This window comes from Fusarium musae, chromosome 4 (genome assembly GCF_019915245.1).
Source record: "Fusarium musae strain F31 chromosome 4, whole genome shotgun sequence".
Classification (NCBI taxonomy): Eukaryota; Fungi; Ascomycota; class Sordariomycetes; order Hypocreales; family Nectriaceae; genus Fusarium; species Fusarium musae.
In genome coordinates this window covers 417,606-435,081 of record NC_058390.1, presented here as the reverse complement: position 1 = coordinate 435,081, position 17,476 = coordinate 417,606, and the positions used below count along the sequence as shown (strand labels likewise).

The window sequence follows — 17,476 nt, the reverse complement described above, 5'->3', positions numbered from 1 at the left end:
CACAAAGAGCTCCAACAGGCTGTATGCCCTTATGTGCGGACGCGGATGAGAGGACCTCAACTTGTCCCTCAATGTTCTCAACCCACACCATCAGATTGCGTAGGTGCTGCTTATAGAGGCCGGTGAAATCGACAACTCGACTCGTGGAGGAAGCTTCGATCTTTTCCATGGCATGCATGGTCTGCATTGTTGCTGTAGTACAGAGGATAGTGGTCTTCAAGGCTACCTTTGACTTTACGGAACTGGTTGGTCCTTGTACCAATTTGAGTTTTTTACAGTAAGACAAACGTGCTAACGGCAAATCATTGAGGAAGTTGAGCGTCGTCAAGGACCTGTCTGGCTTATGGACATCGAGTCCCAAGATAAAGGAACTGTCTACTACATATTGTCACAAACTATGGCGAGAGGTTGAGTATCCCTAAAAAATGATTTTTATTTCATCTACCCTATAATAAACAAAACCCCAATCACAAAATCCAAAACAAAAACAAGAAATCAATCGCAAATACCAGAGTTTACTCAGCAGCGATAGCGCCGTCAATACACTTTGTGCCCTCAGCAACCTTGGAGACAAAAGCCCAGCCTCCGTTGCAGATACCCCAAGTAGTCTCAGAGAAGCAGTGCATCATGCCGGACTTGACATCAGAGGGACAGGCCTGGAACTCACCGGACCAAGCGGGAGCGCCGGCTTCGGGCTTGGCTGAGTCGATTGGGGCGGGAGCATCGGTGGGCTGAGCGGGGGTGCTAGGCATTGTGACCATGCTAGAGGGGGCAGCGGGGGCTGAAGGTTGGATGGGGGCAGAGGGCTGTTCGGGAGCGGGTGCAGGGACACTAGGCTGGACAGGAGCCGAAGGCGTAGCTGGGGCACCCTCAACAGGAGCAGAAGGCTGTTCAGGCGCAGGAGCGGTACCACTAGGCTGGGCGGGAGCAGACTCAGTAGGCTTCTCCGGCTCAGGAGCAGCAGCGTCATCCTTGAAGTTGGGCTCAACACCCTTGGCACAAGTACCCTCACTTCCGGGTGTACCCTGCTCATAAATCTTACCGAAATCGCCGGGTTCAGGGAAGTTGATGACACTTCCACTGGCACCGGTAGTACACTCCCCAGGAATGTTGGCGCGGAAAATAGCAGGCAGCGTATCAACGTAGCTGCTATCATCCTTCCCGCCTACGACTTCAATAGGAGAGCAGACCATGTACATCTCGCGATTACCAATCTTGTTAAACCAAGTCCAAGCAAAAGTCGCCGGACCATTCTGCATATCCTTCGGGATAGGAATGTTGAACTGCTTAGTACACTCTTTGCCCTTATCATCACCACACTCCTTACCGTTCTCCCTCCCATGCGGATCCGTACCAGTGGACGCAATGTTACCCTCCGCCTCAGCGGGACACCCGCCGATGATGCTGTAGATGGCGTGCCACTTCTTGGGATCCTTGGGGGGTTCCTTTCCGTAGGCGACGCTGAACTGGCATGACCCGCCGCCGTGGACGGCGCTGCCCCAGAACTTGACGAGCTGGGTCTTACCGGCTGTCACCTTTGTGACCTGCTCGGGGTGCTGGGTGCGGCCTTGGCAGGGGAAGGGGAGGTCCTCGCTGAGGGGCCAGGTTTGGTAGAGGGGTTCTGTGTCGAGGTTGAAGGGGTGGGGTTCTACCATGATGACGTGGGAGGAGACGTGTGTGGCTGCGAGAGCTAGGACGCTGAGGGTTGAGAGGAAAGAAGGCATTTTGATGGTTGTGGAAGATAATTCTCTGGTAGAGTGCTGTGTTGTGTGTGTTGAGTGTTGAGTTGTGAAAGTTGGTTGTTGTTGTGATGCAAGTTGCAAGTGTTTGATGGGATGAAGTAAGATGAGAGTTGGTAGTTACTTCGTTTCATTATATACTCGAGTCTTTTAGTCACACATCTTGATGTTCTTGGTAACAAAGAATAGTAATATGTCACCGAACAAGATGTTTGTTGCCTGTTGAAATATCAACGTACTGTAATCAATATCCGAAACAAGAACAAAGAATAATCGACTTACATTCAATGTTCACGGTTCACCAAACAGCCTTGTAGTTCACCGGTTCATGACCAATGAAATGACAGGGAACAAATGAATAAAGCCTGAATTGGCCATTTGTTTAGACAGTGCTAGAATACCTCGAAGACCTTTATGATAAGGTTGAAATGACCTTCAATCAATCATTCTTTTTGCGTCAAAAGGACTTGCGTTTACCGACGCTCGGAAGATCTTAAATGTTTCAACAGTCTCGTCTGCTTACCGTTACATAACTCGATGAATACTCTACGAACCTAGACCTCTTATTCATTTTCCAATTTCACATACTATTTCCTTGAGACACAATTATCCCAGGATAGCAGTCAGGGAGTTAGAAGAGCCATGAAATTAAATTCCATTACCGAGGTTGAATGGCCTAAAAGCCAAAATTCCCCTAATCTTTTCATTTAGCCTTGAATCTTCTCGCCATGCTTTGAGAGACTCGATGACTTCAGATATACATGCGTGTCGAAAACAGGCCACACATTAATTGGGCCAAAATACTCGTACAAATTCGCTTTCGGCAACACTCCCACTTGGGCTTGCTTTCGCCTGGGAGGCGAAATGACCTCTATCCTAAGAGATGAAAAACTTAGACTAGTCATCATAAGCTTAGGAAAGACTTGGCGAGTTTAGGACGAGCTTAGAAGGACATTTGATGAGTTGAGCGAGGCATCTTGCATCAGATCCCGGAACTTTCCTGCTCGCCTTCATCATCCTCATCTCCGCCATCCTCATCACTGTCGCCGTCTTCGCTTTCTGTATCGAAACTTCGACCCACGTACGACCCTTCGTGATCCTGGAATTCCCAAGGGTAGCCATCAACATGCCTCCAAAGTGAACGCTCAATAAACTCCCAGCTGTTAATCGGACATCCCGTATCCTCGATCTCGAGGGTACTGTTCTTCCCACAGCCTCGGCAGGGAGCATGGTCATAGACACCGATCACTTCCCCATGTCCAAACCCAAGATTCAGAATTCCTGCATCCTGCATGTCGCGGATCTCTTGCATGGTATCCTCCCACGTTTCGTCGTAGATATCTGGATCTATACAGCAGTATTCGATAACGAGGTTATCGAGAGTTCCGCTGTGTTGTCGGAGAAAGGAGAGTAGTCCTTGAGGAGCCATCTGGCCACAACTGAACTCAACATTTCGAAGCCGCTTGAAACGGGTACACGGCAACGCACAGATGATCGGCATGCCATGAAGTTCGAGAAGAAGATCCTCTAGTTGTGTCAAAGATTCAAGAATAGCGGTGACATGGCCCTGATGTAGTATTTTGAATCCCTGATCAATATAGAAAACACCTTCTCTCTCTGTGCAGTTACTCAGGACAAGATGGAATTTGGTCAAGTTGCTGAAGAAAGAAGGTAAAAGCTTCGGCAATAGCGGCGAGTGGTTATTGTCGAAGAGCAGAACTGAAAGACCCGGCTGGCATGAAGGGTATACCTCGTCGACGAAGTCACCGATGCGAGGAGAGGTATCAACCCTAAATTCAGTGAGACGTATGCGAGGGTCCCCGAGGACTTCGAGAGCCACAGATATAGCACGACCTTCTCGCGCGATCGACCGACAGAATGTGTAGTGCCGTTTCAACCAATTGAAGTTAGTCCAAGCGAATTCAGGTCCTCTCCGATAACCCCAGCGATTTCCTGCCTGAAGCTTTGTTAGTGATTGGCGTGTTACAAGGGACATCGTGTCTGAATTCGTCTGATGCGGGAGTCAACCTTCACCATAGAGTGACTGAACTTTCAGTTCAGACGTGTTGTTCCGGCACATCGTATTGACTTACCACTGGGTATCGGCCGTCTGGGGTGCGTGTCAAGTGGACTTGCCCTTTGGCAGCTGGTAGTCCATATGCCTCGATCAGTATGTCCAGTTCGTCATGCAACCAATCCGGGTGCATCACCTGCGCTTTGTCTTCAGGCTCTTCCTTGAGCTCTGGAGTCACCCAGTCGCATCTTGGCGGGAACGGAGGTCTTTCTTGCTTGGAGACTCCAAGGCGCCTCCACATCTTGACAACTGGGCTGCTCGACTTTTCACTCTGTGCGCCTTTGAAGATTCCCTCGGAATCATCAGCGGTGCGGTTGCTGATGATGAGGCTTTGTAGTGACTTGAAAAAGGGCAGGGCATGTTCGAGGGCGCTGATGTCGGCATGTCCTCGGCGGTTGATGTGGTGACCTTTGAGAACAGCCTTGTAGAGAGCATGGAATTCTTTGTCTGGTTCATCGGACCAGACCCGTCCTTCATATTCGAAGTCATCTTCCAAGCAATACGCCTTCTTGCGATCGGGCCAGTTTTGGGGGTACGAGGCTACAGTCTTGTAGACATCCCAGTTGGCTAGACGAGACGACAGGGTTGTATCATCAATCACGAGCTCTTTGACGCCGCCGATGAGAAGAGGGTTGTTTGCAACGAGTCGAAAGACATCGAGATCAAGCTGGTGACATGAGAGGTAGAGCACAGGGTAGAGATAGGGTGACGCGATGCTGTTGAGTTTGCGGCAAGTTGCACGCGTCGCTTTAAGTGCGTCGCCGGGAAGAAGCTTGACCACAGCGACATGCAGCTCGTCGGGCAACCTGAGAATGTGACACGACTCCATGTTTGATGATGAAGACTTGAATGATGAGGAAGAGAAGATGAAGGAGTGGGTTCGCATGCGGATGCGGATGAGAGAAGTTGATTTGGTTGCCTGGGTGCCTCAGACAAGTGAATCTGGCACTTTCACTGTCACTGACAGAGCCAAACTGTCGTGTAACCTCTGATGTAGGCCGCCTCCCAGTGAACGAACACACTTGGTTAATCCTAAGGCCAACCTATGGTTAGAGAATCTTAGTCTAGTTTTGGGGTTGTCATCTACATCTATTGCGATTTTGAAGAGTTTAGTGGTTGTTTAGCCAAGAACTATGGCTGTGGTCTGAAACTCTTCAGAAAAGCAGACAAGTAAGGCGACTTATATCAATCACCTCACTAGCGACAAATACAATGGGAGAATTTGAACTGGAAACAGGATCAACGAGGTTCGGCCGAAGTCTTCTGCTTCATCTGGTTCCATAACTCTTTGAGTTTCCCTTCGCTTTCAGCTGATGTGAACCGTACACGTCAAACTCCAGTACCAAGAGACAAACGGATAGATCAAGTGTGGACATGGATGATGCAAAGAGCGCAGAAGGCTGGAGAAAGTTGTCAAGAGCACCTTACAATCTCCAGCGACATCTTACCACTGGTTAAGGTAAGCTAGGTTACACAACGGGTGTCGCAGCCTCAAGATTTTAGGCCCTTGGCCGCCTGCTTAACAACACGAGATGAATGATCCGAACATCGGAGAATCTCGTCAAATTACAGGAATTTGTGACATAAACTTGTGTAATTCTTATGATGATAATGATGACTTTTCACAAGACTTACAAATATTAGTCCCCTTTATGATGATGTTACAGAACTCCAAACTAAGAATTGGGGGTGTAATCTAAACTCCATACACTGCTGACTACCTACCTATCTTAGTCTAATTTAGGATACGCCAGTGACCGACCTGATTACATCCTTCCCGCCTCGATCAAAGTTGACGCTACCCACCCATCACTCGCTTGCTTCCTCCTCCCCAGGGTCTCGTTGTTCAACCCACCCTCCATCTCCGTCATATGTCCATCTGACCCCAAGTTCCTTCAAGGACCCATTTCTTCCGCAGCTATTGATCGGTACACCCTCAAACACATTGTCAATGATGGCTTCTTCAAGCTTCAAGATGCCTTCATCGTGAAAATCGGTCAATTCTTCGATCACATACGGCCAGAGGCCGTCGTAGCCATCATCCGGATAGAGACTGCAATGCTCGATGATGAGTGACTTTACTGTGCTACCCTGACGCTCCAGGAACTCGACAAGTGTGTCTGGGTGTAAGTGACCGCAGCTGAAGTGCACACAGCGCAGTCGTGGGAAGGTCATGTCAGGGAGGGCCGAAAAGACAGGCAATCCGTGAAGCTCAAGGTAGAGCTCTTCTAACTGAGGCATAGATGAAAGTGTGTGGGAGACGCGGCCCTCTTTGAGGATCCACTCGGCAAACCTGTGGTTCTCACAACTGTTGAGAACGAGCCGAAACTTGGTGATATTCTTCGCCAACGCGAAACCAGTCGCAAGTCGTTTAACGAACGGGGACTGCTTGTCGAATAAGGTGATTGGGAGGCCGGGCTGGCAATAGTTCACCAGGGTGTCGTGAGACGCATCAACACGAAATTCGGTGAGCTGGGACTGTAGTTTGGGCTCTTCAAGAACTAAAAGCGCAAGATGCATGACTCTTGCCTCTCGAACCAAGGCGAAGAGCTCAGATCTGGGGGCCGCGTACTGGTATTCGGTCTTTTCGAATTTTTCCGTTTTCTATTCGCCAAATTCGGTGTCGCCCTGTAACGCATCAGTGAAAGCCTCTCAGAAGAACAAGAGCAGGCGAAGAGATGATGTATCGGCATGTATTGCCAGAACTGGGAGGTGGAGGTGAACTTACGACAAAAATCATTTCCGAGAAGAAGTCTTCACTCCCAAGTGTGAAGTAATAGAGATTCGACATGATGTCGCTGAGATGCTCCATGAACCAGTCCAGTGTGTTCACTCGGGACCTGTCCCATATACCCAACCCGCTGGCCTGCCAATCGCATCTCGGGGCAAGAGGAGCAATCTGGCCGTGTTCCGTTTGAAACCGCCTCCACTTCCGCACCACAGGGCTTGCTGAAACGCGGCTCTGGGCGCCCTCAGAGAAGTCATCGATGGCATTTCGGTTGGAGACAACAAGGCGCTCGAGTTTCTTGAAATGGGGAAGTGCTTCCTTCAGTGCTCTGACGTCAGCGTGAGCCAGGCGGTTGTCGTGATGCCACATGGCGGTCATTCTGAAGAGTTCCCATCCCTCTCTGGTAGGGACTACTTTCGAAGGTTCGTCTCTCATGTAATAAGGATCGAGAGTGTCACCGGGGTACAGCTGAAGATGAGAACGTCGGTCTTCTGGGTGTTCGGGAAGGGTGACTATTCTCTGGTAGCTGCGCCAGTCGGGTATGGTGTCCGGAAGAGGGACGGTGGTGTCGTCGATGACCAGTTCGCGAACGCCACCGATGAGAAGAGGGTTTTCTGAAACCATCTCAAAGACGTTGAGATCAAGCTGGTGGCAGGAGAGATACAAGACAGGGAAAAGGTATGGCGACGCGATTCGGTTCAGTCGCTTGCAGCTTTTGCGGACAGCCTTGATGGCACTTCCCGGGAGGCGCTCGACGATATCGTCGATGAGCTCGTCCGGGCAGTCGAGTAAGCTGACAGGCGCCATCTTGCCTTGATGACTGGGCGAGCTGTGTGTGTTGAGTGCGCGGCCGTCAGATGCGGTGAGGTTGGAGAGAAATTCTTTGATGCGGAGGAGGAAGAGAACTCTTGTGGTGAGGGCGGGTCACTGTGCTGTTTTGTTGTGTGACCCCGGAATGCGGACCCTATATTCCGGTCCCTGTCATTGGATTTGCACTGGCACTGCCTTGCAGAGACATTTCTATACATTTCTGCATGTTCACTCAGTGTAAGCAATGATCTGCCCCCTAATCTTCACTTTCTCAACTTTTCTTTTTCTTCCCCTCTCCAACCTCGCTGACCACGACACATCAACGCGCAGGCAAGATGGCTCCCAGCCTGTTCATCTGCCCCAACGAGGTCATCGACCACATCGTCAAGTTGCTTCCGAATGTCAAGGCCGCTCGCGAGACCTGCAAGAGACTCAACCGCATTTCCTCGCCGTATTTGTTTCCCGTTCTCTACATTTCATGTCATCAACTCGACCTCGATGTCTTTCGCATGGTCGCTAAGAATCCGCTTCTTATCGGTGGTGTTTGTGAACTCGTCATCGATGACACCACTCTCCCTGTCTCGATTCCAGACTGGCCGACCTACCAGAAGGTGCTAAGTCTCCCAGACCCCTCAGAGAACCGCCGATCTTTCCTTGAGCTGGCGGCATCTCAACACTGGTCAGATTAGCCAGACTGTGATGAGCCCAAGGAGCATTGGAAGCTCTTCAATAGCATTCAAAAGGGTCATCATGAGAATCGCCTTGCCCGCGCAGACTACCACGCTCTTAAGCAGGCACTACCCCATCTGAAGCGCCTTAGGAGTCTTGTCCTCATTAATCGCACTGCTAATGATGGTATTGATAATGGCTTCCAACAGGGCGCTCAAAGCCTTGAGTCGTTTAGTCCTGTCCGCAAATTTTGGAGGCGATTTGAATCCAAGAGGGACTATCCGGTGTCTTTCACTCCGAGATGTGACTGGGTGCCGACTAGCAAAGGCCTCCTAGACAAAACACCGATCTACGGGATAGATTGGTTAGACGATCGATTGACCGACGACATCACGCCATGCGGAGTACCAAATACCCTGGCAGGCTCACCTGCCTTCAAAGAACTTGTCAGTAAAAGGTTCTTCGATAAGGAAATCAATGTACGTTGTCTAAATTTTCTCCATTCCCATTTCTTTCTGTTCTATGTCTTTTGTTTTTCTGTGACTGACTGCTAGACTTAGGGTCGCTAAGATTTGACCGACTGGGAATCTTTCTTGTATGAGCGTGCCGAACGCCTAGAAAGAGCTAGCACATACAAACTCTTTATTCTGGCAAGGGAGGCCCGGGTGCTACACCTGGCTCTCCTAGTCCTTGAAGATCAAACAATGCAGTCTCAACTTACAGAGTTTAGAGTCGATGCATCTTGCGACATGCTTAGCATAGACTGATCGCCCGGTCTAGCTATCACCCTGTTCGCCAAACAGTCACCATTTCCTACCCGACTAGCCAAAGGGTTCAGCGCCACGAACATAACAAAGTTCAATCTGACTCTTGGAACCGGTGCTCCGCTTGATGTTGGCGTTGGGGAGCGCCTTCGCACCATCTTCGAATCCATGCCGCAGCTTGAGGAGCTGTTCTTCGAGCCTCATGATATACACCACTTTTCCGCCATCCCAACAGAAAAGACTTTCCCAAGACTACGCAAGATCACATTCAACTGCGGATTAATGCGCTTGGAACAATTGTTCAAATTCCTTCGATCCCATGGTGCGACATTGAAGTCACTTGTTGTCGAGCACTGCAAAATCGCGCTGGAGCCAGAGAACGAACCTGAAGACATGTTACCCATGCTCATCTCTGAGCTGCGTTCTCTCCACCGTGATGGCGCACTAAAACTTGAAAACGGCCTAGTCAGCGAACTGTGCCATGGCGCTGTGCCACAAACCTGTTGTGCGAAATTGTACGGATTCAGAGATGAGTACAACGTCACTTGGGACTATGAGGGAAACGGAGTGTGGGAACGACGAGAAGAAGTAGACTCGGAAGATGATCTATAATTTGAGATGGGTAAGCAAAAGGATATGAGGATAAAGCACGTTCTATGTATCGGGGGTCGCGCCCTCAAGCTAGAAAACGGCTTAATCAGAGAACTGATCCATGACACTGTGCCCTCAATCTTCAAATGAGAGATTTCACCAGTGCAAAGATGCAGAGTGTTATATTAGCTGCTACATAATCCAGCCACGATATTTATTTCAAAGCTAGACAAGACCGAGTCTTGCAAGCCGGTCCACAACGTCTCTTGAAAACCTGACTTGTTCGTTCTCTTGATCTACTCGCTCAGCATAGTAGTCGCAAGTGCCCAGCCTGCATACATAATGCAATCTACCAGGACTACCGCCGTTCTCGCCGGTGACCTGAGCTTTGCTGGACTCGCTGCAGTAGCATGGTGGATTATCTGGGCTGTTGCCTCTTAAGTCTGCAAAGCCCAAGAACTTTTGACAGTTTGTACATTTATGGTATGGCCGACCTGCGTTGCCGTTTCTATTCGATGACCGTGTGACAAGGCGTCGGCTGCGATTGTTGCAGACGAAACAGACTGGGGGAAGCGACGGCGCAGGAGCGAGGGGAATGTTGAAAGTGTTGGACGTTAGAGCATCCTGTCTGCCGAGTTAGTAGAGTTAGACCACTGTGGAAGTTGAGAAGGACCCTCATACCATGATGGAAGTATAACTTCATGTGTTGGCCGGCTATGATGAACTGGCAGAACATGGAACGAGGGGTTTATATGGACCGTTGGAGGCCGACCAGGCTCTGCCACCGGACAGTAATGTGACACGAGAGCCCTGTCCATGTAAGGTGTTTGGCATTTCACAAAATGATTGGACGTGTTTGTCCAATAGAAAATCCGAAAGATGCCTCAACAAAAGTAGGAGGCCTACCGCCCCAAACCCCGCACATAGAGGAAAAGAGAAGATTAACGAATTCATAAGTCTCATCCTTTAAGTATCCGCACAGCTCTGAGCCTACAGAACTCTCAGAACCAACATTAAGTCTATCTTGAACAGGTCATCAAGCACCAGTATGGAGGCTATCCACCCGACAACATGCGCCAGCTGCGGGATCCAGGCAACCATGCGGTGCGCTGGATGCAAAGATGCGCCGGACTACGATCCTGGAGACTCCACGACAGTTGTTTACTGCGATCGAGATTGTCAAAAGAAGCACTGGAGTAAGCATAAAAGTCGTTGCCGTGTCATGAAGCAACGTAAAATATTGCTGAGGGCAGCCACCATCCTTCGATCAGCATTGTTGACCTATCGAGAGATTCGATATGATATCGACCTCACAAAAATAGAAGCTAAAGATGAAATGCTCTATCTTTACCAGAACCAAAGAGCTGCCACCTCTCGTGTCAAATGGGGATCTTTTCCAGACCATTTGACCTCCAATGTCCAGCACAGGGAGGCAGCTCTCACTATCAACCAGTGCACGATGGCCACCGCGTTATTGAGTCGTCTTACCAGCAAGCTTCTCGCAGGTGGGTTACTTTAGTTCAGAACAAAACGTTGTGATGCCTTTCTTACATTTGCCAGGAGTACACTCGAATGCTCAGGTGTTGGATATCAAAATCGGAAAACCACTTCTGCCACCAAAGCTGATTCCTGGCCCCGACTTAAGCAACTGCCCCCATACGGTGATTAAGGTTGGGCTATTATCTTCGACCGAGTCGTGGGTAATTGACACAGCAGGATGCCAGTATGGATTCCGAGAGGTTCTGGTTCCGTCTAATAAGTACATTGCAGACAAGGCCTGCCAAGTAGAAGGCGCGCCCACGCCCTACAATTGGACCGAAACGAAAGACCTGGACTATTTCTCTACCCTGCCTCTCATGAACAGCTCACGAGCCCAGAAGCAGGACCGAGAGGTGGAGCGAAAGGCTCGGTTGCACTTTGCCGACTTCGTTGACAGACATGTCAATGCCAATATACTGGATGGTTCTGCTTCGGAGTTTAGCAATAAGGTCGCCAGTCTGGTTGACAGATTGAAAATACATATGCTGAGCTTTGCGGAGTCTCAAAATGAAACTCGGGCATGATTTCCATGCTCCTATACAGGGTCCGGATTGCCTCAAGATAGAATATTAGATCGGGATGTCAATGTGTGTATGTGTCTTGAATGAGCTACCTTTCTGGATGTTACTTTCGGCGAATCTGCTTTACCTATCAGCCCTTGTTTATCTGCTTCGCCTATCAGTTCTTTTCTAGGGGCTTCCAGATTCAGAAAAGTGCAGAACCTCCAAGTTTCACTGCCTTGTCTTGTGACCGTGCTCAGTGCTGTTGGTTGTTGTGTTGTTGGTTGTGGTTGTCCCACTTTTACATGCAGCTAGGCAAATCAGGAAACACATCACTCGGCAGGAAACAGGGAGTAGGTTTTGAACAGGTATTTTAGTAAGCCATAGAAGATTCTCTTGCTCGATATATATATAAAAGGCTGGGAAGCTTTGTCTACTGTAAGCATGACTTGATGGTTTTGTGATAGGTTGCTTAGTTAACTCTTCCCTCCCCCTTAGACTGGTCAAGTTAGATTAAAGTTTACCCCAATAGATAAGTAGGGAACTGGGCCGCAGCTAACCCTTTCCTGGATTACTACTGCATGACGACGGAGATGGCGATACTGATTAATCTCAACATCCATGTCATTGTTGGCTCGGACTTTCGGGTCACGAATGCCATAAATGGAGGCCATGTGCTGCGGACACGGCACAGCTGCTCCTCTTTTTCTTTAGGCTACAAGGGAAGAATATTCCCTCTGGCCAGTTCAATTGGATTCGTTTAGGCAGAAGCCCGCCCTGAACAGCAACAAGATTGCTTCTAGAACTGTTCATTCTGCAACCAGCGCAGGGAACCACCCGGATCTTATGCAATGACTCTCCTGACGACGATTGGTCTAGTGCTTACTCTGCTCGCCCCCTTGGCGTCTTGCTACTCCAAATTTTCCCGTCCTCCGGAGTGGGATTCAGAGCAAGATGCCGATAGAGACATGTTACTCAACCAACACTACGACGCAGGAGATAAGATTCCGATTCTCTACGAGACAAATTTGAAAAACACCGAACTCTGGATTTATCAAGTTCTGGACGACATCGATGGTGGTGCTCAAATAGAAGGTAGGCTATGAAGGTCTTGTTCCAATATCGGTTTACTGACTCCACAGTAGGAACAGGAACCTATTGGCAGGCTCAGTACGACATTGCAGGTGCATTAAGCGACAATGAGGACTCGGTTTACTATTTCCAATTATATGAACCTGACGATAAATCTCAACTTGCCAGATCCCAGTATATCAATGTTAGCGCGCCGATCAGCGAGACGCCCGTGAGTGTATCGGTATCTACGTCTAAGATCTCGACATTCTCGACAGAACCATCTACACTGCAAACATCGACAACTTTAGCCAGCAACTCCAACACTGCGCCAACCGACTCGTCCTCGAGCGATGAAACCGATTCCTCGTCAGAAACAAAGTCAAGCCCCGGACTATCTTCGGCAGCGACCGGAGGCGTGGCTGCTGGTGCAGCTATCGGTGGACTTTTGATCATTGGAGGCATTGGATGGCTGGCTTGGAGGAGGCTGGCGAGGAAGAAGCAAGATAGGCCAGTGTCTGAACTTCCTGCTGATCTTCCTCAGCAGCATCATCTTGATCCTCCTCAGGCCAAAGCGGAGCTGTCAGGAGACCCTGGCATATACCCTACAGGCTATGCAAGAAGCACCCCGGGGATCCACGAAGCACCGTAAGCAATGTTTTAAGGCGTTAATTCTATACGGGAATCAGGGCTGGGGAGTCTGAACAAAGACTCGATTAATATTTAATGAGTGTCACAAGAGGTTGTCAGAAACATAGCGTGCATGCGTGATAGAATACTGCGGAATCATGATACTACCTGCCGGCTTGAATATTCCCATACCACACTTATACGATCATGAGACAGAGACATGACCTTATCCTGGGGGAATGTCACGGGCTGAGGATGAAATGATAATCCTTGGAAATAGTCTCTTCTCCCGTTTCGAAATACAGACAATGATACAAGAATGCTCATCTTGCTCAATCTGGCTACCGTCCTCCGACTATCAGATACTTTGGCACAAGTCCGTCATTGCATTCAGTGCAGATAGAGGATGATAGTCAAGTTGGACAGTAAAACCGGCGAGGTTGATATCAGGATCTGGGTTACGATGTTGCACTGGGTCTTGAGATGAACATCACTGATCAACGACCATACCAAATTCGTGAGCTGGGTGAGTTGGTAGCTGCGTTACAAGTAGATTATATACTACCTAACACCAGTTGGTATAGTGAGATTTAATCTCTTTTCACCGTTGTCACTTGTGAATTTGGATATGAGAACCAGTAGACAGTATTGCCAATGCTGATGATCACACAGGGTCAATGCAGATAGAACGGGAGGCATCAGTGTGTTTTTATTTGTTCCCATATAGGACCATGCTTTCGTGGAAGCTGAGGAAGTCTATCTCAGGTGTAACACTTTGCTCTAAAATCCCAAAGAGAACAACAACCATCAAGATGACGGAATCAGACAATGTGCCCATGATCCCGGATTGGATGCATCCAAACCCTCTTCTTACCCAATAAGACGTAGCCAACAAAGCGGTAGGCCTCCCCTAGTGCATGGTTTTCCCCATCAAACCAATGCAGCCAATCAAGTAACCACAAAGCCCTTGATTACATTTTACAAGGTGGCCATCTTGACCAAGCTGAAATGCAAGGTCGACCCACCAAGTCGATGCTCTCAAATCACCGGTTTTGGGGCCTGTTTGGAAATGTAAATATGAATCGCTTTGGAGCCCTGATTGGATCCTGGGTAAGACATTCTTATCTGCAGAAATGATGAAAGACCAGATACAAAAGCCATCAACTGTCGAATTTTCTGACCAAAGATTATCCAACAACATCATTCCTCTATCATTGTCGCAGCAGCCTAGTTTATGAATTTCATCGAGAACTATCATCAAATTGAGGACGAGTCCACGGAAGTAAACTTCGTGGACTCGGACTATCCCCTCGATCGTATGTACACAGTCCAAGTCATGATACAGTACTCTGAAGTACTCCAATAGCCACTTGACTAACGTTATACCTACCTAAATCTCAGTCTCGCCGGCACTGTTCCCGGACCCGTCTATCTTAATGCCTTCTTCTGATGCGAATCAATGGTTTAATTCAGAACACTCGACACTTGAAAATGCTCCTCCCTTTTCTTCCATGCATGAACCAGACATGTCTGGCTTGAGCATGGACTCTATGACTCAGACCGTGAATGACGTTTCCAGCGTTGATTTCTCACCACCAATGCCAGAGGGGTATTTGGATTTCAACTACCCTGAGCCCCTTTCCTTCTCTATTACAGATTCTTCAAGTTCACTGCTCAACCTTCCTAAAACCCAGGGCGAAGTATGTCAAGGGGATATGTTGCTTTCTAGTTCACTGGATCTTGACTTCACTCTGTAGAGCGGAGATCCCGAGTACAACCAGACAAGCGAGCCTGTCTCTGACGCATCCTGTCCTCCGTTTGAAGAAAATGGGGCTACAAAAACACTCTCATTTAACAGTACTGCATCTGATCCCTACCATTTACCTGACACAATGTCTGCGAGTGAAGTTCTGAGCTTGGAGATAATGGATGACCAAAAGTTTGAACAGTTTCCTGTTGCTCGTTTGAAAAATAACGAGTTCGTCGAGAATGGAAAGTTTCTTTGCAACAACGCGGACTGTCACAGGGCCTTCGACAAAAACCGCGAGAGGAAGTAAGCCACGACAGTCTTTCGAGGTTTCTCTTGCTAACCAACGCTCAAAGCAACCATCTTCGAACGCATGCAAAGCCTTTCCACTGTTCCTGGCCTGGCTGCCAGGTCAAGGCTTCATGGAGGAAAGACATCATTCGCCATTATGATAGTCATTACTCGCAAAAGGACAATCCATGTCTGCAATGTGACGAGGCTTTCACAAGACCTGACAACCTCAAGAGACATGTCGAAGAAATCCACGAGGGGAAAAGAAGAAAGCAGAAGTCTTAGCTACAAACTTTCCCTAATCATGCATATCGAAATAACTATTTGCCTTGCTCGTCCAGTAATTCATCATCAGAACCCTTGAGTAGATAACCCCTTCACTGGTCGAGTTGACCTAAAGTATGAGGCAGCAATCATGCTAGCCGCTTTGGTTGGTACACTCGCCAATCAAGTCAGTCACCCAAACCTACACCTCCATCCGATTCCTCGTAACTATCTCCAGAGTCATCATCGGTGTTATCAATAGTCTCGTCGTCATTGAGATGTGCCAGTGAATCAGAATCTGTGACTGCTCTCTTCGTCAGGATGTACTTGAATGCAAATGTGACGATGACTTCAAAGGAACTAACCGTTACTTTGTCCATCGCCGCTCTCAAACGCTTCTCCACCTTCCGAAAGCGAGACAGATCCCATGACCGCAGTGATATTTGTCACCGAGTCCGGCTGCCATGGAGCCGGTTGCTGTTGGGATATAATCTGCTCCTCTACAAGGTTGCTTAGCTCTTTGCTAATATTTGCCAAAACGCGGCGCTGGTCTGGCCAGTGCTGACTCTCCCCACCCTCAGGTAGATCGATAGGACGCCAAGTGAGATATGACTTTTGATGAGATTCAGGCTCAACAAATCTGCCCGGGTGCCATTTGAAGTATAGTCTGCAGCACAAGCAAGCAAGCTTGCTACAGGCTATGTAACGATCACGGCCTACAAACTTGCGTCCATTGCGATGAAAGTCCTCGAGCACTTGGATCTCCGCATGGACGCCATGATTCGTTTCATCATCGTCATGCATAGCTCTGATCGCATCTTCAAGCCGAATTGAGCCGTCCAATTGCCCAAGATATGCTTGCATATCCTTAAGGCGCGAATCGCCTGCTGGAAGCATTCTCCTGAGTATAGAATCCAGGTTTCTCAAACCATCTGTCATAGGCATCTTTGCTGCGACTGGGGCTTCTACTCTTCTGATTTCGTAGGAGTTTAGAAGCGGCCTCAGCTGACGTGAGTCATTAACAAGATTGACAGGTGTGCGGATCTTCTCAGCCAGACGGCCAATAACATGTTTGACAGAGCGAAAGGCTTCTGCTGTTCCTTTTGGAGCTACTCTCAGCTCCTGTTGTAAAGCCTCTAGTGTTGCTATCTGAGGAGCATGGCGAGCATTGTAAGCAGCCCGACAAAGGATCAAAGGGTCGGTTGTAGCAGAAGAGAATTGGGACAGCCAGTCTAGTAAAGCGGTAACTCCTAGTTTCTGGTCAGCTAAATGTCTCTTTAGGAGTATTTCTGTCTCACCAGGTGTCTGAATAGTGTCGAGATTGGCTGTTAAGTAAGCCTCGCAGAAACGCGTAGACCGATTTAGGATTCCACGTTCTTTTTTCAATCTTGGAGTCGCAAACTGAATGTATCTAGCTGTTAGCATCGCTGTTATTGTTTCTCTTTCTGCTTCCGTCGAGTTAGGTTCTCTTCGTAGAGTCTCCAGGACAGTAGAGAGAAACGCGATGACGGAATCATTTGGCGACCCGTTCGATGCAATCCAAAATACAACACCGTTGTCGAGAGACTCAAGAGCCATTGAGGTTGTTGTTTTCCCGCCTTTTTGGTAGTCGCAAAGAAAGCACAAACTTGAAAGAAACCTTCGTCTCGCGCCCTGCAGGTCTGTAGGGGGTTGGGGGATGGTATGGGGACCATTGGCTCTTATAAGGATATGAAAGAGGGCAAGGAACTCAAAGAGCCGAGAAAGAATTCTCGTGTACTTGTCTAAGCGTGGTGGTCCGATACCCATGTTGATAGCAGGTTTTGTCGTAAAAGTCACTGGCAGACTATTAATCTTAGAAATTCAAGCTTTGTTATAAGAGGGATGAAACCAGCGGGAAGAAGATGTCTAGGGAAGGGCTGCCTTTATACATTTATGAGCTTTTTCTGGTTTCGAGCCTTTGAAGCCAAGTCAGGTTGTCTCGCCTGTTTTGGTAGGCTTCCCGCATATGTGGGTAGTGTTACAAGGCGGGGACTTGAAAATAAAAAATCGGCTAGTGTCAAGCACAATGAATGGTTGG

At 48.6% G+C, this 17,476-nt stretch overlaps 7 protein-coding genes across 7 annotated transcripts; 3 read left to right on the top strand and 4 right to left on the bottom strand.

Moving 5' to 3' along the window:
* Positions 1–515: 515 nt before the first annotated feature.
* On the bottom strand, positions 516–1,724 carry J7337_005083 (uncharacterized protein; the record flags this gene model as incomplete). Its single annotated transcript, XM_044822766.1, has 1 exon — positions 516–1,724. One exon carries the CDS (start codon positions 1,722–1,724, stop codon positions 516–518), a length of 1,209 nt encoding a protein of 402 aa, XP_044681257.1.
* Positions 1,725–2,721: 997 nt separating this feature from the next.
* On the bottom strand, positions 2,722–4,642 carry J7337_005082 (uncharacterized protein; the record flags this gene model as incomplete). Its single annotated transcript, XM_044822765.1, has 2 exons — positions 2,722–3,696; positions 3,833–4,642. 2 exons carry the CDS (start codon positions 4,640–4,642, stop codon positions 2,722–2,724), a joined length of 1,785 nt encoding a protein of 594 aa, XP_044681256.1.
* Positions 4,643–5,622: 980 nt separating this feature from the next.
* On the bottom strand, positions 5,623–7,348 carry J7337_005081 (uncharacterized protein; the record flags this gene model as incomplete). Its single annotated transcript, XM_044822764.1, has 2 exons — positions 5,623–6,396; positions 6,542–7,348. 2 exons carry the CDS (start codon positions 7,346–7,348, stop codon positions 5,623–5,625), a joined length of 1,581 nt encoding a protein of 526 aa, XP_044681255.1.
* A 338-nt stretch (positions 7,349–7,686) lies between these two features.
* On the top strand, positions 7,687–9,396 carry J7337_005080 (uncharacterized protein; the record flags this gene model as incomplete). Its single annotated transcript, XM_044822763.1, has 3 exons — positions 7,687–8,030; positions 8,085–8,470; positions 8,801–9,396. 3 exons carry the CDS (start codon positions 7,687–7,689, stop codon positions 9,394–9,396), a joined length of 1,326 nt encoding a protein of 441 aa, XP_044681254.1.
* A 1,438-nt stretch (positions 9,397–10,834) lies between these two features.
* On the top strand, positions 10,835–11,438 carry J7337_005079 (uncharacterized protein; the record flags this gene model as incomplete). The annotated part of the gene is made up of 2 exons (XM_044822762.1): positions 10,835–10,880; positions 10,936–11,438. 2 exons carry the CDS (start codon positions 10,835–10,837, stop codon positions 11,436–11,438), a joined length of 549 nt encoding a protein of 182 aa, XP_044681253.1.
* An 827-nt stretch (positions 11,439–12,265) lies between these two features.
* On the top strand, positions 12,266–13,137 carry J7337_005078 (uncharacterized protein; the record flags this gene model as incomplete). The annotated part of the gene is made up of 2 exons (XM_044822761.1): positions 12,266–12,509; positions 12,560–13,137. The coding sequence occupies 2 exons, from the start codon at positions 12,266–12,268 to the stop codon at positions 13,135–13,137; spliced, it is 822 nt and encodes a 273-aa protein (XP_044681252.1).
* A 2,468-nt stretch (positions 13,138–15,605) lies between these two features.
* J7337_005077 (uncharacterized protein) lies at positions 15,606–16,995 on the bottom strand (the record flags this gene model as incomplete). The annotated part of the gene is made up of 2 exons (XM_044822760.1): positions 15,606–15,721; positions 15,783–16,995. 2 exons carry the CDS (start codon positions 16,993–16,995, stop codon positions 15,606–15,608), a joined length of 1,329 nt encoding a protein of 442 aa, XP_044681251.1.
* Between the last annotated feature and the right edge of the window lie 481 nt (positions 16,996–17,476).